The 25,405-nt window shown below is 32.7% G+C and overlaps 1 protein-coding gene across 11 annotated transcripts in view; it reads right to left on the bottom strand.

Moving 5' to 3' along the window:
• LOC143191823 (uncharacterized) overlaps positions 1 to 25,405 on the bottom strand; it is an 870,958-nt gene that overhangs the window by 140,067 nt on the left and 705,486 nt on the right. For all 11 annotated transcript variants that reach the window (XM_076397237.1, XM_076397236.1, XM_076397232.1 and 8 more), the window contains one exon: positions 24,243 to 24,376. In XM_076397237.1, coding sequence (XP_076253352.1) covers positions 24,243 to 24,376 — 134 coding nt within the window. The remainder of the gene's footprint in view (positions 1 to 24,242; positions 24,377 to 25,405) is intronic.

Genomic DNA, 25,405 nt, shown 5'->3' with positions numbered 1-25,405 from the left:
TCGGCCAGATAACGCCGAAAACGTCCGCCACGTAAAAATATGAACACGCCCCGCGAAACAAAGGACGGAGCGAAGGCAACGGGTTGCTAATTAAAAATATCATTAAGAGAAACGAAAGGTATGCGGCGGGAGGAGGGCTTGCCGAACGCGAAAGAGTTCGGGTGTTTTCGTTACCAGTTTTTGTTTGGAAACGCGGGGGGTTGGGGGATGGGATCGGTTGTAGGCCCATTGTGAAGTAGATATTGCTCAAAAGGGGGGAGAGCCGATTCGGTTCGTTCATTAAAGGTTATAATAAGGTTGTTTTATATAGTCGAAATTCGCGGAGATATTTTTAGAGACGCCTTTATTTGCCAGAAAAAGTATTACGGTATTTAATTTTAAATGAACGTCCCGTTAAAAATACAAATGTTTAATTTGTTATATTTTAGAGCCTCTTTCTTATTATCTATGGTTTATTCCTACTGTCTCGGTAGTAATAAACTTGAATACTATCCCAGAAGACATCGAATAGTAGCTGGCTTGATTTCTAGCCTGATTGGATGACTGCTCTTTTTCGGATTTTACACTCATGCCTACTTTATATACAATTACAAACAAAGTTTAATTTGTGAGTATCGCCTATACCTGCGGTTATTAATTTTTTGAATAGTTTTGACTGTTTTAAATTTCTATGGATTCTAGTGTCATCTCCAATAGTTTATGGACGAGAAACTGAACTACTACAAACCGCCTTTGGTAGCCATACATCCTGAACTGCAAGCTTCTGTCTAAATTTCAGTAGACCATGTTAGTTCACAGCAATTTTAGTCCGTCTTTGGTGGTGTTTTCAACCTTACCTGTGACACTTTTTAAGAATCCACGGACTAGGGATGGAGTATTTTTCAAGGCTTGTATGTTTCCAAATTGTAATGATTTATGATTAGGGATCTTCGACCACCTTCAATCCACCTTTTGTGACTTCAGAGTTTCAGCTGCAATAGTGTTATCCGAACTCTACTTAGCTATATCAATGAATGTCTTTAGTAACTGTAGAACGATTGCCATTACAACATCAACCTCTTTTGATTCCGATAAATTGAGTGAACCTAAAAAAGAATAGCCTTATGATTTTCTCGGAAGTGGCTACTTCTTGAACAGTGATACAAAACGCTACTGAGTGTTTACATCTATTTCAAATAAACCAAACACCTATCTCTAGACGTCTCGCAGGTTAAACTTTTTAGTCTTAGCACATGGTCCCTATTCCACGAATACACTCGATATAACAAAGATACTTTTTATTACTTAAAACTTCTTGAAATTTTGAAATGTTGCTTAATGTAACTGAAAAAAATATAACTGTTGTACTTAATGATTAGGCTCTAATATTCTTGACGATACAAGAATATTATAATTTAACGAAGTAATTGTCCTAATATTAGAAATGTTTTTTTTAAGAATGTTTGTTTTGCTGACATAGAAATTAAATATGATTATAAAGGACAAAGATGAAAAACTGACGATCTTAGTTAGGTCTAAATCAAGAATGATTTATTTTGATAAAGTAAAATTGAATCAATATCATAAATATTAGATATGAGGACAACTATGTGTTTTTTTAATAGTAATAAAAAATACTTCCTTTCTCGGAATATTTTATTGTATCAAAGTGTTGTTAATTTTTGATGTAAAAATCATTTAGCCAGCTTGATTGGCGCAGTGGTAAAGGCGACAGGATGATCCACCTACTGTTTGGGTAGTGGTGGGATCTAATCATGTTGGGGCATGGTCGTAAATTTATGCTTGTGATTGTCATAGGCAAGAGTGTATTTCAAGAGTGAATTCGAAAAGGAAAATGATACTAGTCACGCCAGTAACTAGGCTGAGTAAGACCGAACGAAGTTAGTCACAAATACGCAAAGTGATAGCAATATATATATATATATATATATATATATATATATATATATATATATATATATATATATATATATATATATATATATATATATATATTAATAATAGTAACTTTAGCTAAATATTTATTTAATTAATAAATATCCTTTATTTATTTATTATTTAATTAATATTTATATTAGCTATTAATAAATCCACACTAAGAATTATTCCATGATAAATTTTTATGTATTCACAAAATTGATTCTATTATAATTAAAAATTATGATGAAGAATATAAAGTATTAGGTACAATTTTGAATGTTATTATCGACATTCAATCTCTGTATATACCATTCCGCATACTATGTAGAGAGTGGATCACTTCGTGTTATAAAAAAATAATCCAACGTTAGCTGAAGCAGTGGATAGTTACCAATTTGTGTTTTGTGTTAAACTGAAAAAAACTAGAGTTAAGACATAGCTATCAGAAGGGAAGCTTCTTATCATTAAATGAATATTGGAATGATTTCCGACAACTTCGATTTATAAAAAGACAGTTTTTGTTTCAGACGAATCAACTGTTTCCATGCTATACCAAATATCCAGAGGGGGGGAAATGGTTACGACAGGAATTGGCTGAAAATGCCTCTTCGAATCGTTGATTTCAAGTTTTCAGTGGCGTATCGTGACTGGCCATAAAAAGTGGGTCTAATATCACAATTACAAGAGCCAAAAGTCATGGACTAGCCCAGGAGAGCCATCCACATCGACAATAGAGCACAGTTTTCTATCAGCGTTAATTGAACAAATTGCAAGACCTATTGTTGCAAAAAAGACCAGCAATAGCGAGAAGTAGATCACTCGGCTTTATGTCGTAACATATGAAGGAATCTTACACCCATAATGGGAAGAAAAATAAACCAAGGATCGTAAATTTTCATCGCAAATATCCCAAGTAAAACAAACAATATTTGCATGCTATGTCCTCAACTTTGATTGTTTTGATTCGTAATTGATACAAGTATATATCAGTAGCAGTAACAAATGTATTTATAGTGAAAATATTTCAAAATGAATTAAAGTGTAGCTTTTTAAAGAACGCTGTTCCAATGAGACGTGATTGATCAGATAAAACATCCAGAATAATAGAGTGCGACTGAAAGCTTTCTTGATCGGATAAAATCGCGTTAAAATATCGGACAACGGCATTCGCCCGGCCGCAGACAACGCTTTTCACTAAAACTTTCCCGATATAAAAACTCGATAGACACTGCGGACGGGCGCAACTTCTCTAAGCGCATTTAAGCCGACGTCAGACGCCAGAAATCTTTTTAGTTTTCACGTCTCCCGCGAACGGCTCATCCCTCGCCCTCCCTTCCACCACCGACAACTTTCCAGACAACAGCGACATAGCACGAGCATCGATTATCATGAAACCGAATGGAAAGATATAAAACCGCGTGGTAAATTTTAAATAAACGAGAATCGGAGAGGGTCGACACGCGGAACATGGCTAACTGGATGCGGTCGGAGCAGTCGGAAAGCGATCGATAGAGCTGTAAAAAGAAGATATCCAGTTGAAGTGAATGTTATATGCAGATGCCGTATGGATGTAATCATTATTATTAGATTCTTGCATATATTCTGATACAATAACATATATGTTAATCAAAAATATAGTCTCTCCAAAGAAGCAGTGAACATCAAGATGTTTAGTGTATTGCATGTCGCAATTTGTAAATTCGTTTTAGAATCAGACTATATTTTCCTTCTCATTTTATTACAGTTAAAAAGAGAAAAAATGATGTCTGATACATAAATGAATCAGCCTGCAAAAGTCGTTCGGTTGTCAAATGACTGAAAATTCTTCTGAGTTTTTATTGAAAGTATTTTTAGCATGTTGTAGCTGTACCGAATGGGTGCGGTTATTAAAAGATCTCAAAAAATGAAACATATAATGGTGGGTGACGAATCTAAATGAGCTTGTCAAATATATGAAATGTATAAAAACTGTCAGTAGTTTTTTCAATAGTGATATAATTTAATACAATAATTTTAGAGCAAACCATCTGGAAAGTATCCATAGATAGCTTAGCACTATGAGATATGGTCTTTGAGATATGGTCGTATACTGTTAGGCAATATCAATTAGGATTTAAATGGTGTAAGGATAACCCACGAAGAGGTCTAATGGAAATTGTAGACATTGATTTTAGAATAACACAATTTTCAAAAGTATATAATAAAATCAAGGAAGACTTATTATTTCAATGTATGTCATTAGATGAGACATGAATATTTCAGAATAGGATGTTGGTTCACTCATGGCAGAATGATAATAAAAAGTGTTAAAGACTTCATCAAACAATAAAACCATAAGAAAATAAAAGTTGATGAAAAAAGATAAACGTTGGAATAACAATTGATTAGATATTATTAGTCATAACATTTATTAATAGTTCATTAATAGCAGATATATTGTTCTTGTTTTTCGTAGAATTGTTAAGATGGACTGAACTAAATATTGGTTTCAAAGGAAGTAGATTGACGGCTTTGAAATCTGAAAACATGTTTTCCGCGGATGCTTTTGAAACTGATGAATCTGTGTCTTAATCAAGAAGACCAAGTGCTACTACATATATAGGTAAAATTGCAAGCAACAATTGTTATATACATACTTGTACTAGGCTCTTATTTAATCCGTTTGTGCTTGAAAACATTTTTAGACTTTTTTATTTATTGCAAAATAATGAACATAAATAAAATATAAATAAAATTCTCATTCATATATTGTCAGAAAATGGCGATCTTTTTAAAATAAATAATTGTGCACAACATATTGAGCAAAGATAAATTAATAAGGAAAATAATAATTAGGTCTTGCTTATTCTTAAACAATAGGATGCTAAAGAGCAAAAATGGAAATTACTAATATTTTACCAGAAATAAAAGCACAAAATTACAAAATTACAAAATTCACTATTTTAAGATGTTTGGCTTGTAGCGACCTTGAGGCATGTCGAATTTTACATCGTGGAATAACGGTCTACAAAATACCCAGAAATCTAATCCCAGATGTTGAACACGGGCGGGATGCCAGCAGCGCCAACTAGAATCCGATAACGAATAGCTGGCAACCCCGACACGTTTATCTGGGATGTTATTGAAGGGTATTTCGATTCATTCGGTACTCGACTATAGTTTGGTTTAGACGTGCCACCATCGACTGCCCAAGCCTCGTCTCCAGGTAACACCGCTACCATCCATTTTATCTAATTGTATTTTACACATTTTTTTATATAGCCAATAAATAACTGTCACATCATGTAAACACTGCGGTTTCATTTCGTTTTACCTCCATTCACCGACCCATATCAATTTACCCTAAAATATATAAGAAGCAATACGAAACATTGGAGTCACTATCCATTTTCTAACCATCATTTCCGTAATCCAGCATTTGACCATTTTAGCGCGCTTCGACTTTATTTGGATTATTTATTTTATATTTCACAGTTAAGTGGTTTTGTGCAACCAATAGAAAGGAAATATGAATGAAAAAATTGAACTGGGATTTATCAAGGCAAATAATCTAAATTTACACAAAAGACAATGACTGCACTCTGTGACCGCAACTGATATAATAATTGTAAAAAGAATACTGTAAGAAGATAATGTAATAAGAAAAATAATAATTAGGTCTTGCTTATTCTGGTGGACGAACAAAAAAAAGATGGTAAAGGAACATTTTGAATGGCTACATATAATATGAATAATGTGTCCAATTAAGTACCTACTATATTCAGTAAATTCATATATATCGTATTTTCGAGCAGATTTTGTGGCATATAATTTTTTAATTTAATATTTAAGGCTATAACAATGTGCAATTAGAAAATAAGTTATTAGCCGTCAGATTAGATATTGTTTTTTCATCTATTTTGAATATATTTTGAAGTGTTAACTAGTATTCCTATTTCTCAATTTCCTCCTGTAATAAATAAACGCACTTGTCGCGCCATCAGGTGGCTCAGACAAACACAACTTGGTTACAACTTTATGAATGGAGATCATATTCTAAATATGTGTATTCTGTGATGGATACTTCATATTTTCACCAACAGAAATCGGCGATATGTCTGTTTTACTAAATATTTTTATTAAAACTGTAAATTGCTTATTACCGTGTATTTCTTACATTCCCTTCCCTATAAAACAGCTATCGCTGCTATATTACCTTCAAAAAAGAAAATGGTTAAATTATACACGGTCTACAAGCATCGCAACGGCAAAGATTGATTATTTTTTTCTTGTGTTTCGATGTATAGAATAAGGACGATAACAAGCTTGCTATGTAAATATACAATTTCGGAGTAGGGCCTATTTATAAGCGGGGTGTTTGAGAGATTATGCTTTGGGGATGATGGCACGGACAGAGATGGATTCGTTGAATTTTTGAGGGCGCCATTCCCTCTTGTTAAGAACGGATTGCATAGTTTGTATAGGCGAATAAGGTAATATTTCTTCTTGTTTTCGGTGCGCCGTTAGTTTGCCTATTTACGTATAATGAGTTGCCTATTTTTTTAGGTCCGTATATTTGTTTCGAAATTGCTAGATATATATCACTTTGTTAATGATATATTAGGATTTTGATTCAAGTTTAGGAAATAATAATACGGTTAACTAGCAAACTCAATTTTAAATATTTAAATTCTTTATCTGAAACTTTGCACCACTACTTGTCATATGATATAATTTTCATTAATATCATCATAAATCCATAATCAACGCTGAGACAGAATGTGTATTTCTCAATTAAATACCCTGCTGTTGATGCATATATAGTTGAACAAAATAATTAGGGATTCATATACACAATAAACAAAATCAATGAGGACCAATCTGAAATGTTATAAAAATTTCTACTTACTGCAACACAAAAAAAGGTTTTTAACATTTGATGACGCAGTTCTGTATTGAATCAAATTACCTCGTAAAATTTGGGTAAATAAAATGCACAAATTTTAATTTTGAAGTTCATTTTAATAATACCCAACAATCTTATAAGCATGTTCAACTATAATACTTCATCAAGTATTTTACAAAATCTGTATTTAGACATGCTTTAACATATCAAGCTTTCCTATGAATTATTCAACTAGATATGTGCTTAGTTTCTTTTACTTTACTTGACTTGACTTCAGTTTACAACATTTGGTTCATACATTATCTATGCGTAAGTATTGTTCGAAATGTTTGAAATTTCTCTTTGTCGTAACACACATAGCAGGCTGTGAAATTTGATAAAATCACATTGCTCAAAGTTCACTTACCTGGTACCTTATCTTCGTGAAATATAGTCCATTGAACTATTTGATTTAAAAGAAACCAGTTATTTGAAATTGGCCTTTCATAATCTAACCATAATGAGATTTGAATGACACTTGTTGAAAGCTTGAATTTAATTAATATTTTTCTTTATATTTGTAGAATAAGAAGTGTACTGGCGCCAATGCTTTATCTAATCTACACTTGTGATATACCACAAATGGACAATATTACGTTGGCTACATTTGCTGATTGTATTGCTGATGGTACTGGGATTATAGCTGTCGGAGACAATAGTGAAGAAGCCACACGAAAATTACGGCAAGTGACAATATAAATAAATGGACGCAAGCTTGGAAAATAAAAATTAACGAAAGTAAATCTGTGCATCTGCAGTTCACCTACAATCAGACCATACAAGCACCCATAACATTAAATAATACTATCATTCCATATGGCAACAACGCTAAATATCTTGGAATGAATCTCGATGCAAAACTTCGCTGAAAGGAATATATAAAGAAGAAAAGAAAAGAATTGGAATTGAAATAGAGGAAAATGTATTGGCTAATTGGAAGAAAATCACAATTATCACTACATAATAAATCGATATTATATACGCAAATATTGAAACCTATAGGGACATATAGGAGTTCAATTGTGGGGAAGTTCTGCAAAGAGTAACATAAATAAAATACAAATTTTGAGCTTCAAACAAAAACAAAGTCCTGAGAAGTATTGAGGGCGCACCCAAATACTACAGGATTGACTACCTACATCGAGACCTTCAGATACCCACAGTCACTCAAAAAATCAAGAGAATTGCAAGGGGGCATGAGGAAAGACTCCATTCTCAGGAGAAAATTGAAGTATTGCAACTTTCGGATACCACCAGAGCTGGACACAGGACTCAAAATAATTAAACAATCTGATCTTGTGTAGTGTTATGTAGGGAGGTACAGCTATTAAAAAATACTGCAGTGACATGTACGAGTATAAACATCATTTCACCAGAGACTGAGATAGAGCCGGTGGGTCCTCCTGGTTATATACCTAGATTTAAGTTATCATAAAGACAAATTGTAGGTTAGTCAGAAACGACTAGTAACAAAGTAATAATTAAATAATAAAAAACTATTTGGAGAATATATGCCCAGTAGTGAATGAATGTTCAGAAACTTTTAACGCATATAAAATGTCATTATTTCAAACGTCAATTTTTCTTTCAAATCTTTTTCAAACTTTTATTTCGGTTAAAATAAATACGCGGAAGTGTCATAAAGTGGTAATTGGAACATTTTTTAAGTACCTATATGCGGGGCGCCTGTTATATTTAATAGAAATGTGTTACTGCTAATGAATTAAGGGACTCTCATTTCCGAAATATATGAACAGTGTGTATTAAAACTGATCTGCGCGCACACATCCGCCAACTTGCGTCATCGTCATCAACAAAATCCAATATTAAAACAATTCGAGACGCGTTAAGCGACATTTACATATTCCGCTTGGTGTCGTATCGCTCGCTACTCGTCAGCCATACATCCTCCAACCCCCACGCCCGCCCTCATTTGTTTCCTCTTCCCATCATGACACGCTGACTGTTTACCCGATTTTCCCAAATTTCTATCTGCTTTAACGGGCTCGGCTCTCATCACTACACAAAATAAACGTAACAATTCAAGTCGGGAGGCGGGCTAATCTAGTTATCTTATCCCGAGTGCCGCCAACGAGTTACTTCAATTTATACACCCCCCATCATCGCTATTCGACGCAGGGCCGTACTGTGACGGTTAAAATGGTTGTTCGAGATAAAAACAACGGTGTCAGTGTCACGGAACGCGTGGAAGAAATAGGTCATATTGTTTGGAAAAAAGGATTGGTCGATGGTACGTGGAGATTATTTCGGTGGCCATCGGGATTTTAGTATCATAATTTTTCAACAAAGATAATTTAATAAGCGTATAGAACGTCCGAAAATGTACGCAAGATTTAAATAATATATGAAGGACAGCTATTGTTGAAAAGTTTTTAAAGTGTTGAAACAATAAAATAATTTAAAAAGACTATAAAAATGATAAGTTATGATTTATTGACCTTAACTAACTAAATGTTAGTCTAAAATTTGGACAAAATACATTTAGTATAAATTTTTTGTTAAATTTTGGCCTCGTCAAAAAGAAAACCCTTATTTTTAATTAATTATTCATTAATTTTACTCATTATGTTTGAGTAAATTCACTTTGCACGTATTCCCATAAGGAGTGAGTGAAGCTCAATGGGCAAATATTGTTCATTTTCTTGTAAAGTTCGTCCCATGCCAATTCGATAGGAGATATATCTGGCTATTATGATGGCAATTTAATTATTCCTAACATTTCTTCATTTCGTTTTTGAAAGGTAACAATCCATAGAACATTCTAGATATAAAATTAGTTTAAGTAAAAATATATATTCCAGAATGTAATTCTCATCAAATTTTACCTATAAAAAAGGAACAATTGCAGTTCAGGCTAACTGCAAATTCTATGGTGTTTATAGAGATGAGTTCGGAATTGGATATCGACCATAAAACAGTTTTTAATCATTTGTATAATACTGATTATGAATGCCTTATCGAAGCCGAGAAGGTGACGTTAAGGTTTTGGTGGGATTTGAAATGAATTGCTCATCATGAGCTCCTTGAACTTGGCCAAATCTTTGGCCAAATCAAACTTGGAACTTGAACTTGGAAAATTGTTACAGATATTGCCTGGACGTCTATTTTTATTACGTCTTACTATGTATGCCCAGTTTCTGCAACATTCTCTTAATGATGCGAAAGGGGCTTGTGAAAATCACTTGGTTCGATATTTCACCAAGAAATCAACAATTACAATTACGAAATAAACCATAATAAACGGAGCAAAATACAATCGATTAAAATACCACATATATTAGATTTTTCATTAATTTTTAAAATGTCTGTATTTTTAAAATAATTGCTATTATATAAGTATTGCAAAAGTTACTAAGATTATTCTGTCGGAATCTATTGGTATTAATTCATTTCGGATTTCATTAGTAAATGGATTTCATAACAAAGCATTAACCGAATATTGCAAGTAATAAATACATTAATTCTTCTTTCGTTGGGGAGTGGTTAGTTTCCATGTTTGTTCCCATCCACACAAGACAAAGCAGCAGATCAACGAAAGTCATAGAAGGCGAATTAAATATGATCTACTTACTAGGAGGGCGATATATAAGAATATTCGATAAAATAATTGCTTGAAATAAATACATTTATTGACAGAAAAAAATATAATCATATAACATGACAGCTACTGTTTGAAAGGTCAAAAAGTGGAACAAATAAGTAAATAAAAATGCAATGTTATTTAAAGAATTAGGTATATTGTATTTAAATATTATTTTATCAAATAAACTTGGCATATTTATTATTTTTTATAATGTATATTATAGGTGGGAAATATGGACTAAAAGGGAAAGATTATACGAATATATGAAGTAATGAACTACATGACATATTTTATATAAATGATAAAAAGGTAGAACAAATAGAAGAAATAATTATGAATTATACGCAGTTATTTGGTAAATATTTTAAACTGTTTATACATTTTAAGATGATTAACGATTAATGAAATAAAATATGCCAACTTTATAATTAATTATTTTAATTAATAATGTTACTTTACAGAAGTTACTTTAAAAATATGACAAACCGATAGAACAAGCTGGATCTTACGGGCCTATTTCGCAGCTACCTGCGATATAAAATTTTTTTATTAAAATTTTTTTGGGAAACTGCTATCAAAACATTTTAAACTACTTATAAAAATACCAGATTTCCAGGTTGGATCTCGAAATCACTACTTGACAATCGAGAGTAACTGCGGTTGTTGAAAAGGTATTCGAAGAAAACAAATACTGCCCAGCAATATTCCTGGACGTCACAGAAGCTTTTGATACTAAGCATCTAGTGTAAGCTATAATTAAAAAAAAAAACTTTATTTTGAGATAAACATGATTAGCTTAATAAATTGTGGTCTAATTTCGATGGGTAAATATTGATCCCATCTATAATTAAACGTATTTAAGCGTATAATTTTTAAAGGTAACGATGTAACGATGGCTCTTTTATAAACCGGACCCGCCCGTCGCGGATTTTTCCCTGCCGGCTTGGGTTATGGGAATTTTGCAGTTAACAATGTAATTTAATAATGTTTATGCTGCGAAAGGGTTTTCCAACGAGACCGTTAAGAGCGAAAGGGTAGAGTTTTCCGAAAAAAAGTTCCGGGTTTTTTACGCATAACGGAGCATTATATCCGGAATATTAGAGTGATTGCTTTTAATGCATAATTTAAAGTAATTTAACGATGATTTCATTTACGTTTTAATGAGATAACGGAATTATGTATGGCTCGCGTAATTTTAAAGCGCAACTTTATCGAATACAGGCGTTCAAAGGATTTAAAAATAACGTAAACAGAGTTATAATAAATTTTATGCAATGTTTATATCAACATATTATTATTTTTAGTCAACTGTCGCTTTGTACCAGCAATGTGAATTAATTTTGGAGGATTTATTGTTAAGTTCCATAACTATATTCACCTAAAAGCTTTATCAATAGGCTTTACTTATTATTATAGTGTAAGTTTTTTTACTAATTGCATCCTATATTAGATATGCTTAGTAGAATCTTAATTTATGAATTAATTTATGACTACTGTTCTGTCATACTTGCATATTAATGCACAAGTAAGGCGAATACAGGATTAATACATCAGTGTGTATTTCCCCCAAATTAGAATAAAGCTAATCCACTTAAGCTAAAGTTAAAACAAACATCTGATTTCCTGCGTGTTGTCCAGCAGATGTATTGCTTCAACGTCCCACGTTTAGCAATCCTATTTCATGTTTTAAGTCGAAATCTTGAACCAGTTCATATATCCATTTTATTTTGAGGTTCTCGCGCTATTCTTCGTTGGTTGGTTGGATTACCAGTTCGTGTTTTGGATTATTAGTTGGTTTGATGTTTTAATGCAACCCCATATTTGCACCCTATAGGTCTAAATTGGCTTTATGATTGACAGATAAACCAATTTCTTTGATTTTAGATCAAGTTGTGAGTATCCTCCGACTAACCAGTACAGTTGCTTGACTTTGAGTCTAATTTGCCCCGCTTTTTGTCTTACATGATATTTCCAATTTAACCTACCATCGAGATATTTCGAGTGATATAATTCGGTTTTTATCATTTTGTCACAACGCAAAACTAACATGGACAAATTTGGAGTTATTAAGTTGTATTTTTCAGTCTCTAGTCCATTTGTAAATCTTGTTGACTGCTACCTGTACGTTTTCTATAGCCTCAGACAGAGATACATCTTTTGCCATAATAACTGTGTCGTCGGCAAATGTTCCAGGTGACAATGTGTTTCTTTTGTTGTCGGGATATCAACAGTATAGAGCAAATATATGAATAGTGCCAAGACACTACCCTGTGGAAGGACAGCCGAAATAGGTTTAAGTGTTGAGAGTACCCCTTTATGCAAATTTGCTCATTTTGTAGATTAATCCGAAACACTATACTCGGTTAAAAACTTGTGAGATGACCATGAATATTGCAGGGTAGTATATCTTTTCTTAGAATGCCTTTTCAACAATTGCTGTTACTCTGTGCACTTGGTCGCAAAATCCAAACTGGCATACAGATATTTATATAAATAATTTAATACGTTTTAACAACAGTTTCTCAAATAATTTTAACATAGTAGGTATCAGCGAAATAGACCTAGAAGATTCAACGTGTTCTGTCAGCTTTTCAGGCTTTTTAAGTACTTGATTATTCGAGCAACTTTAAGATATTCTGGAATATGCTTGTCTCAAACAGGCATTGAATATATATGTCAACATTTTATCACGATTACTTATCGTGACAGCCCTTTCACCCGGGTGAAAAATCATCAACTCCAGGAACTGTTTTAGTATTGAGGTTGTTGTCAATTTCTGTTGATACTTTCATTGGAGAAATCAGATTTATAGCTACATGGTGCAGATAAACATGATTTCTATCTATTGTAAATATTTTACCAATCGGTTGGAATACGTTAGCTAAATGTTCTGCGAATAATTCAGCTTTTCATGTTTGCGTCAAACCTATCCATTTAAATCATTTTTAGTAAACGGTACTCTAATAATTGGTCTTTTAAACATCCAAGTTGTTTTCCATAACGAGTAATATTTGTCTGCTTCCGGCCTTAGCTACTAATCTCAATGTATTAATTTAAAAAACTAAAGTGTAGAGAATTGTAGCAATAGAAAGGAATATCCAGGTTTACAATGTAGAACCTATTTTTGTCTATAAAATTACGTAAGAATTAAAGGCTTGGCAGTGTGTTGTCAAGTTTTATGTCGCAATATCGTTTTTCTTTCTTTAATTTTATCTTCTGACTTTACTTAATGTTATTTTAATGAATTTTATCGCAATTTGATTGCCTCACTATTAAATTATGTAATAAAACTGACTAAACTAATATAACTACGATACTAAATGTTCCCCATTTAATATTTAACATTTTGGCATCGGTCCAACCTTACACCATCTTAAATATCCCGGAAGCCTATTTCTAAGCGTTCCTCCCATTCCTCCTCATCGTCATGCGGTATAAATCATAGGCCGAACACCATCAGTCATGGAAACAACCGTTTTCTTTTCATCTGCGTTAATACGTTGTTAAGGAATCGACTAAATAATTCATGCACATCAGTCGCGAGCTTGCCGAATCAGACGGGCGTCACAGGTTTGGCTTGATAGTCCAGTTATATTAGAGGTTTTTCATTCGGAATGAGATATTTTTATTATTAAATTACATATACAGCTACAATAATTTATAGGTAAGAGTTAAAACCTCTTATCACTATTGCTTTCAAGAATTTTGCATACCTCTGACAGCTGGTCGCCGTCCGGTTTCAGATGTACGCTAAATTAATCAAAATATTAGTATAGTTACTGCAGGTTATAAACCAGTAAACATTATTTTAGCCCTTTGATTAGTAATACATTTTAAATCGATTTTTTTCTACTTAATATGTAACTAGCATATATTAGAATAGAAATAAAATATAATTAAAGTAGTTCACACAACAAATTTTTAATTACACTAGTTAGGAGTTAAAGTTAATAAACAAATACATATTTGATTAATGGAAAACATTATTAAATATACTGAAACAATTAATAAAAATGGAAATTATTTATAATTATTCATTAACTATTTATGGATTTTACGGAACAAAGGTTTATGCTATGAATTTATTATGCTATGAATTTATAATGCTATGAATAGCTCTATCTCAAAAATGGTTGAATATATAAAAAATATTTGAAACAAGTGTTGCAATAAAAGTAAATAGCAATAAACTGGTAGGAAGCGAGATATTTAGGACATTTGACCTTTAAAAGCTTATATAGACTTACATATTATTACTTTCCATTCTGAGGTTCACCATCTTTTTTTGGCTTATATGATTGGATTACGGCAGACAGCAGGAGTTCGATCAACGGCCCTGCGACGCCAAAAAGGGCGCAAATCGCATCGGAAACGAAGCAATTTCGACAGACCGGCGTCTCGTAATAAATGGGGGGTTGTATTGGGGAATTAAGTATTACTTGCAAGGTCTCTCCAATGTTGGGACATGCTTTATAGTTGGTGATGGCAAACTAGGAGGACCAACTTTAATTGAATGGTTAACGAATGTGATTTCTAAGATGTTTTGGTGTGAAATATGTTAGTAAAGGTATTATTTCTTTTTGTTTGGAGGGCCAGATAAAAGCAAAATGTTTGAAAACATAATACGGAAACATTTTTTTACTCAATATTTAAAAATAAAATAAACTATTTCTGTCAATGAATTTATTTTGAAAGATTTCAATTTAATTACGTGTCATATCGCTGTATTAACAAAGATATCACACTACAAGATTTGTAAAGTTTGTTGCCATAAAGTGAACTTTTCATTGTTAAATGTTTCTAACAGGTCAATTGAAAAGACCCCGGCCTACCATAGTAAAACACATTTTTTCGGCAAAATTAGTTTTTTTTTGTAGTAAACCCTTCAACGATGATACACTAATTATAGCGACCCCCCAACTTTTTGATGCCATTTTTGTAGGACGATTTGTCATTTGCTTCACGATAGGCCTCAGTTTCGGAGATCACCTTTTCATTCGACAAAAATTTCTTCCCAGTGGGCATTCTTTTGAGATCTGAGAATAGGAAATAGTTGCTGGGTACAAGATCTAGAGAATACGGTGAACGAGGAAGCAATTCGAAGCCCATTTCATGGATTTTTGACACGGTGCATTGTCTTGGTGAAGCAGCACTTTCTTTTTCTTCAAATGCGGCCGTTTTTGGGCGATTGCGTTCTTCAAATGGTCCAATAACGCTATGTAATACTCGCTGTTGATGGTCCTTCCTTTTCAAGGTAGTCAATGAAAATTAATCCATGCGCATCCCAAAATATAAACGCTATAACCTTACCAACCGACTATTGCGTTTTCCCACGCTTTAGAGCGGGTTCATCGTGTTCAGTCCACTCGGATGATTGTCGATTAGACTTTGGAATGAAATGATGGAGCCATGTTTCATCCATTGTCACATATCGATGCAAAAATTTGGGTTTATTACGCTTGACCATCTTTAAACACTGCTCCGAATCATCAACTCATCGTTGTTTTTGGTTAAAAGTGAGCTCGCGAGGCACCCACTTTGCACAGAGCTTTCTCATACCCAAATATTCGTGAATGATATGATGTACACGTTCAGTTGATATCTTTAGAGTGTCTGTTATTTCAATCAATTTTAATTTACGGTTGTTCAAAATCATTTTGTGGACTTTTTTAATGTTTTCGTCGGTAACAACCTATTTTGGGCGTCCACTGCATTCACCGTATTCGGTGCTCATTTCACCACGTCTACACCTAGCATATTAATCCTTGATGGTTGATTTTGGGGCAGTGTCCGGATACTCGGCATCAAGCCAAGTTGTTGCTTCAACTGCATTTCTTCCTTTCAAAAAGCAATATTTTATCAACACGCGAAATTCCTATTTATCCACTTTTTTCACAATAACAAAAGTTGCTTCACTCAAAATGCTTTAATTCACAAAAAAATGATCGGACGGCTGTCAAAATTATACACGCGTCTTTTGAGGGTTACTAATTTTGAGGCTAATTAAAAAACATAAATCCATTCTAGTAACGTCATCTGTAGGCCGGGGACTTTTCAAGGGACCTGTTGTATCGAAAATTATTCTACTGTTATTTTTTTTCCCATCTTTCAGGCAGTTTACGGATTCCATCTCGAAAGAGCGGAAGTAGAGAGAGTGTATCTTTTGAGGTTATCCACGGAAGTGAAAAGCGGCCCAGACACGTCATGACTCATATGCAGCAACCAGTAGTAATCAGAACGGGCAAGGTCTGGGGAATACGCCGGGTGGGGTAACACTTGCAATTTTAATGTTTCCAAGTATGTTTTCACTGATTCTCCAACATGTGGTCAAGATTTGTCATGCTGAAGAATAACGTTGTGAATTTGCTCGTATTTCTGTCGTTCTTTGTACAGTACTCGATTAAAATTCATAAACTGTAATCGATAGCGATCCCCCTTGATGGTCTCATTGGGTGATGCCTCCAAATTCTCGTCCTGAATTTTTATGTAGGAACAAGTAGTAATCAGAAGGAGCAGGGTCCGGGGAATATGGCAGGTAAGGTAGCACTTACCATTTTAATGTTTACCAGTATGTTTATATGTATGATCACCAGTATGATCCCTATCAATGCAATGTCTAAAAATTCGCGACTTAATTTTTTTATAAATGTACAGAACGCTATTTGTCTTACTTCTTCTAAAAAAGAAATTCTTTTCAAACGTCGAAACCAGTATTCAGATGTTGAAGTCGATGGAGTAAGGCTGCCATAAGATTGACAGAGCATTCGATGACCATCAGCCGAGTGTTTCTTTGAAGAAAGAAAGTAAACATTCCCGAAAATGTCAAATCAGAACTAGTCAAGTAAGCCTACCAATTCTCGTACGTAAAATGAGAAAACATCAATAAAATTCAGTCACTGAAAAAGTTAAAAGTGAAAAGTGAAGATGAGGCTTGGTTGATTGCTAATTCGATAGTCTCAATTTGCTCTGCCACTATATTTATGTCTTTTTTGTCTCCCACATTTCCTAAAAGCCATATAATCTGTTGAAGTCTCCTCAACGAAATTGGAATTTATATTTAAACTTAATTTTATGTTATATATTTCATTGTCTCTTTTATATTGGATTTTATTTATGTATAACTTTATTATTTATCTTTACAATTATTTATATCTTTAATTATTTATTATATCGCTATTTATCATTGCCTTTACCCTTCTATATCATTCATTTTAAACTTTGCTATATTATTATTTTGAAAATATGTTTTGGTTAAGAAAGTGCAATGTACAGAGAGCCTGTAGTGATTTAGCTTCTGTTTACATGATGTATGATGCATGGAATACTTAAATCACAATATCAACCCAAAAAATCTCGTATTTTTTGCTTAATGTTAAATTATTGAGCACATTTTCGGATGCTATAATTTATTATTGATAGTAATAGATGTCATATTGATATTATATTGATTCTGTTAACTAGAAAGTATTTATTACCGAGATTTTATGGCATTTTTTTCACGGATTAGTTAGAAAATAGTTTTAATTCGTTCATCGAAGTTTTACTCGGTTAGACCACACGAGAGACATATATCTTCCGGAGAATGTACAAAAGAAAGAAAAATAATTCGACAAACCCGAAACTTTTGTAGGTCAGATATGAGATAAATTATCTAAACAAAACTTTCTTGTATGTTCCCCGAGTTTTTATATGGCCGTAATTTATTAGCGTTTCTTATGCTCGCGATAACAAATGGAGTTGTTACTGTCGAGAAAAATAGTCATAAAAGAGATGCTTCTGGAGAATCAATTGTCAAGCATGAGTATTTCGTAAATATATATGGGTTATATTTTGTCAGTGATTTATATTTCCATATTAATTGCTTGCAATTATGTTAAACATATTGAACTTTGTTAGTTAATCAATGCGCACTACATTAATACTATATTCTTTTAAATAAGATTTTTTCTTTGTATTTTGCTCTCTGCTTAAAACTAATATACGATAAATCAAGCTTCAATACTTTAAGAGATAAGCTTCATATTAATCAAGCTATTATCTTGACGCGTATATAACAGATCAATCGAAAAGTCCCCGGCCTGACACCTAGATGACGATACTAGAATTATATCCATATGTTTTTTTAGTTAGCCCTAACACTCAAAAGATGCGTGTATAAATTCGACGGCTGTCGGATCATTAGTTTGTGAATTATAGCATTTTGAGTGAAGCATATTTTGTTATTGTGAAAAAATGGATAAAAAGGAATTTCGCGTGATAAAATATTGTTTTTTGAAGTGAAAAAAGACAGTTGAAGCAAAAATTTGGCCTGATGCCGAGTTTCCGGATACTGCCCCAGGAAAATCAATCATCAAGGATTAGTGTGCTAAGTTTAGACATGGCGAAATGAGCACGGAAGACGGTCAACGCAGTGGACTCCCAAAAGAGGTTGTTACCGACGAAAACATTAAAAAAATACACAAATTGATTTTGAATGACTGTAAATTGAAACTGAATGAAATAGCAGGCACTCTAAAGATATCAACTGAATGTGTACATCATATCATTCACGAATATTTGGGTAATATAAAGCTCTGTGCAAAGTGGGTGCCGCGCGAGCTTACTTTTGACCAAAAACAACGTCCAGTTGATGATTCGGAGCAGTGTTTGAAGATGATCAAGCGTAATAAACCCGAGTTTTGCATCAATATGTGACAATGGATGAAACATGGCTCCATCATTTCACTCCAAAGTCCAATTGACAGTCATGCGAGTGGACTGCACACGATAAACCCGCTTCAAAGCATGGGAAAACGCAACAGTCGGCTGGCAAGGTTATGGCGTCTATATTTTAGGATGCGCATGGAATAATTTTCATTGACTACCTTGAAAAAGGAAGGACCATCAAATAGCGTTATTGGACCGTTTGAAGGACGAAATCGCCGAAAAACGGCCGCATTTGAAGAAAGAGAAGTTGCTGCTTCATCAAGAAAATGCACCGTGTCAAAGATCCATGAATTGGGCTACGAATTGCTTCCTCATCCACCGTATTCTCCAGATCTGTCTCCCAGCTACTATTTCCTGTTCTCAGATCTCAAAAGAATACTCGCTGAGAAAAAACGCCGAAACAGAAGCCTATTTTGAAGCAAAAGACAAATCGTACTACAAAAATAGTATCGAAAAGTTGGAGGGTCGTTATAATTAGTGTATCACCACTGAAGGGAATTATGTTGAATAAAAAAAAAAATTTTGCCAAAAAAATGTGTTTTACTATGGTAGGTCGGGAAGTTTTCAATTGTCCTGTTAAAAATATAAGTTATATTTTGTCAGTCATTTTTAATTTTATATAAATTGTTTTCAATTAAGTTAAACCAATTGAACTTTCTTCGTTAATGAATGTGCACTAAATTAATACTATATTATTTTAAATAAGACATTTTCTTTGTATTTTGTACCTCACCATCCGCTTATAATTAATATACAATAAATCAAGCTTCAATCCTTTAAGATAAGCTTCATATTAATCAAGCTATTATCTTGACGTTTACATTAAGAGGCGCATGGGTCGTTCATTTCGAACTGTTTACCATCGTTTCCTTATCATCGTTAACGATCACAAACGGCACGACAAAAAAGTAGCCGCAGATGAGTTTAATGCAGTTAAAGTCACCTTCAAAGCCGACGTGAAGAAGCAACCCCACATGTTTCTGTTTAACTTGTCTTATCGCATTTACATAGGTTCGAATTAAGGGACCGGCAGGAGGCCGGGAGACGAGGTAAAACAATCACTCACCGGTTTATGATAAGGCCGACGAGAGGGGAATGATGCCGGAGGCAGAGATCAGGCAGGGACAGAGGCATTACCGAATTTTGGGGTGCTAACCGCGGCGGAAATGTTGTTTCGATGAATTATTTAGGATGTTAAGATGGAAGCGATCATATTCTGTTCAATTATTAAAAGTTCAATTCTCATATCGAATATGCCGTGCGCTGCAAGCTTTGAATAATAGCAAAGGTGGTTGCATCAGAGTCATTATTATTAAAAAAATTTAATTAGATTTCTGACCAAAAAACAACAAAAGCATATGATTAAGAAAAACTATAGGACAACTTATGTCCATCTCTGAGAGTATCAATTCATTGCTACAAATATTATTTCAGATGTAAATAGTATGGCAGTTGTCTTTTATATTTCGGGATTGTGCAAAATTAATTAGTCATATGTTTGTTATTGTTATTAGATCAATCCCCCATAATTGCTTTATACATTATCTCAGATAGTTGCTTTTTATATTTTGGGATTCTGCTAAACTAATATCAACCTCTATAATTTACAGAGACATCACTTCTATTCATAGAGTATATATAGAGGTTTTACTTAAATAGGCGAAATCGAGGAAATGTTTTCCAACCAATGCTGGCTTTGAGACCACTTTTTTATTAGTTTATTTGAATTTCCTTACAAGAGCATTTGATTGGCCAATTTCTACAACCGGTTGTTTATTTCTATGTTTAGGACGTCATTTTTGTAAGTTTGACATTGAGTCTCATCAGCATTTTTGTGCCTTAGTTATAATCATTATTATTTAATTATAATATATCTTCATTCTCTAAAGTGTTGTGTATCCAGTATATGGGCGGAAATAAAAAAACCAGACGTCGATTAAGGATGTGTATGTGATTTAGCATTGCCTTTACCTGGTACGTATACAATTATTTATATAAGGCATTTGTATTCATATATATTGTTATTTGCAGGAATACAACAGAAGAAATCATGAAAATATTACCCACCCTTTAGAACTAAAAAGTGTCAAAATTGGGCGGTGGAATATTTACATTAAAGGTAAATGTGATTATACTACATGAAAAGTTTTAGTTACTCTTTAATTAATATTTTGGCTTAAGGCTCCTTAACCGAGATAACCTTTTCAACCAAGATGTTAAAAAAGACATCAATACAAAATAAAATAATACAACTTGTAGATCAAGAAGTTGAGCTTGATTTTATTGATCCTTAGATTGTCCCTCTGACATTGAATATCATCAGCTTTTTTGTGTCTTAATTATAATCACTATTATTTGATTATAATATATCTTCATTCTCAAAAGTGTTGTGAATCCAGTATATGTGCGGAAATAAAAAAAACAGACATCGTTTTCCTAGGAGGAAACAACCCGAGTTAGCTAGATTAAGGATGTGTATGTGATTTAGCATTGCCTCTACCTGGTACGTATAAAATTATTTATATAGAGCATTTGTATTCATATATATTGTTATTTGCAGGAATACAATAGAAGAAACCATGAAAATATTATCCACCCTTTAAAACTAAAATGTATCCAAATTGGGCAGTGGAAAAATTATATTAAAGGTAAATGTGAGTATACTACATGAAAAGTGTTAGTTATTCTTTAAAAAGTTGCTTGTAAAGTGCCATCAATTAAAAACTTCATTATTTTTAAGGGATCCATTTACTTGAAACAAATGTATATTGGTTAAGATACTTATAATTAATATTTTGGTTTAAGGCTCCTTAACCGAGATAACATTTTCAACAAAGATGACTAAAAAAGACATCAATACAAAATAAAATAATACAATTTGTAGATCAAGAAGTTGAGCTTGATTTTATTGATCCTTAGATTGTCCCTCTGACATTGAATATCATCAGCTTTTTTGTGTCTTAATTATAATCACTATTATTTGATTATAATATATCTTCATTCTCAAAAGTGTTGTGAATCCAGTATATGTGCGGAAATAAAAAAAACAGACATCGTTTTCCTAGGAGGAAACAACCCGAGTTAGCTAGATTAAGGATGTGTATGTGATTTAGCATTGCCTCTACCTGGTACGTATAAAATTATTTATATAGAGCATTTGTATTCATATATATTGTTATTTGCAGGAATACAATAGAAGAAACCATGAAAATATTATCCACCCTTTAAAACTAAAATGTATCCAAATTGGGCAGTGGAAAAATTATATTAAAGGTAAATGTGAGTATACTACATGAAAAGTGTTAGTTATTCTTTAAAAAGTTGCTTGTAAAGTGCCATCAATTAAAAACTTCATTATTTTTAAGGGATCCATTTACTTGAAACAAATGTATATTGGTTAAGATACTTATAATTAATATTTTGGCTTAAGGCTCCTTAACCGAGATAACATTTTCAACAAAGATGACTAAAAAAGACATCAATACAAAATAATATAATATAATTTGTAGATCAGCAAGTTGAGCTTGATTTTATAGATCCTTAGATTGTCTCTTTAACTCCTCGACATTACCATAATAAGAACACAGTAACACGGTAATTGTGATATATATCATACATTTTAATATTTTGTTGCTGTTCTTTAAAGTATTACTTTTTGGTATGTTTTCTCCATTCTGACGTATATCATAAAATTTAACGGTTTTAATGATCCATTCCACAATTTTCACAATAACATTGTAAAAGCCTGTAATGGTAATTTAAACTAACCACTGAAATTCAGTGACGTTCTCAGCGCCTTCCTGCTGAGACCACGCAAAACAATTCTGAAATTATTGGTATTGAGTTAATACTCTACATATTACTCTATGCTTCTATCTGACAATGTCATTGTCTTCTAAATGCCTCAAACATTATCTGAAATATGAGCATGGCAATTATCTTTTATATTTTGGGATTGTGTTAAATTAATATTGCCATGAGTTTGTTATCGTTATCGCATCTTTATCTCTGATAGTGTCCGTATAATTTCAATGCATCAAACCTAGCTTCAGTATAGTATGACAGTCCTGTTTTTTTGTAATTTGAGATTCTGCTAATATGTCATATTGTCCTTTAATCGTCAACACATCTACCTATATCAATAAATATTCAATTATTCACATGATTCAAATATTTCGTAAAATATAGTAATTACTTTCGTAAAATACATTATTGTTGACGGTGAAATCATAATGCTTTAACGCATGTTTTTTGTTTCTTCTGTTTTTCCTTGTACCTTTGGTTAAAAATACATTGGTAATAATAAAGGTAATAAATTAAGCATTTCTTTCCGAATTATTGAGTAGTATTATGGAACTGAATCATCGATGTAGTAGAAAAAGTTGTCAGCAATGACTAGTTATTCCAGTAAATATTGAAGCAGTATATGAACGGTATTAAAAAATAAAGACACCTTGACGTAGTATTATTTGCCAATGCACACAATATCAAAATGCACGAAAATATTGTTTGAAAGAAATTTATATCGGAATTTCTGTCGTTGTGACCAATTTTGGATTTCATCATCTTTATATAATCTTGATATAAGATTGAAGAACAATGGTATTGTATTACCAAAGGCAGAGTTTTGTTTATAATAATACAAATGTTTAAGAAATGTTAATGTTAAATGAAAAAATAACCATAATATGGTTGAAATGATTGAATAATGTTTGAAAGAGGTATTAAAATGTTAGAAGTTATTCTAAAAAAACTGAAAGCAAAACAAACGACTAGAAATACCAGTGAAATCAGACTGACGTTCAAACCAAAGAAATCAACAAAATGAAAATAATCATTTATTAAAAAAAGTTAGGTACTAAAATATGTTAATATTTTGGTACACAAAGTTTTTGTTATATATAATATTTTTTGTTCTTAACCCCATTACTTTACTCCAAATATTTTGAAAAAAAAACAAGAAACGAAATACTTAGTCGCTACTAAATTTCTGACTCACTAGTTAACCTGATAGTTAGACAATAATAGCGCGACAAGAATACACCAACTGAATCACCGGCCGTCGGCTAAAGAAACTGTTATTTTTACCTGGCAAATTCCTGAGTAAGAAGCTTGAGTCGCGATCTGTAACGAGCAGCCTCCTGCAAGGCCTGCTTTGCCCTTGCTTCGCTGTCGACACGCAGTCTCCTCTCCCGTTCAGCATCCCTCTGAGCTGATTCTCTCTGCAAAAAAACAAGAAAAAAATTAGATGAAAAATGAAAAGGTCGAGTCGACGTATAAATCAAAGTTCCTCGAAAATATTTGCACCTTTTTTTTTAATTTCGGATTATTAATTCCCGAAGAAATTGTTTTCTACGTTTGAAGTGAAAAAGTTCGAGCGAGAATTTGTTGGTTCGTTTACGATCGACAATTAAAAAAAGTTTTTCCGGATTAATTTCGTAAGGTCTTTTTTAATTAAAAAAAATGAGAGGATGCGCGATATTGAAGGAACATTTTTTAATATTGTTTTGAACTTTTATTACGAAATTCTTGTTTGATGTAACAAACAAGTATTACACTGTTGTACCCAACGCTTATTTTTATTATATTTAATTAAGCACAGACATTTTACAAGGTTCAGATTTAGTAAAAAAGTGAGCTTCGGTTTTTCTTAATAAATAGTTTTAAAGTTACTTATCTCTTGTAATAGTTATTCAACGAATTCATACTATAGCGTAATTAACGTGATGTTCCTTAGAACAAACCTTTGGGTATAACGGTTTGCTGGTTTTCTCAGTCAAAAGATATTGGTCTTCGAAAATCGAGATTCAGAAAGTATTTTTTTAAATATCTTCCTTTCTTACTTCCGATAAACATATAATGGAGCGCTAGGTCGTCGAAAGTTGAGTGGAATTTACACTGATAAGTGATTAAACGACCGCCAGGGTCAGAATATTGTTTTACTAATTTTTTTTCGAAAATTCGATGAAATAACGTTACAAAGCGCCAAAGATTAGTTGAAATATAGTAAAAGAGTTGTTTCTTATATTTCGGGATCTTGCAAAATTAATACTGGCACCTTGTCCTATATAAATAACAGGTCAACTGAAAAGTCTCCATAGTAAAACAAATTTTTTTATTCAACATAATTCCATTCAAGGGTGATACACTGATTATAGCGACTCTCCAACTTTTATATACCATTTTTGTAGTACAATTTGTCCTTTGCTTCAAAATAGGGCTCAGTTTCGGTGATCACTTCTTCATTCGAC

The sequence above is a fragment of the Rhynchophorus ferrugineus genome, unplaced genomic scaffold (assembly GCF_030347505.1).
Source record: "Rhynchophorus ferrugineus isolate W39M unplaced genomic scaffold, kcgeb_rfMv2 rfM2, whole genome shotgun sequence".
NCBI lineage: Eukaryota > Metazoa > Arthropoda > Insecta > Coleoptera > Curculionidae > Rhynchophorus > Rhynchophorus ferrugineus.
The sequence above is the reverse complement of the archived record's forward strand: the minus strand, read 5'-3'. Positions and strand labels throughout refer to the sequence as shown.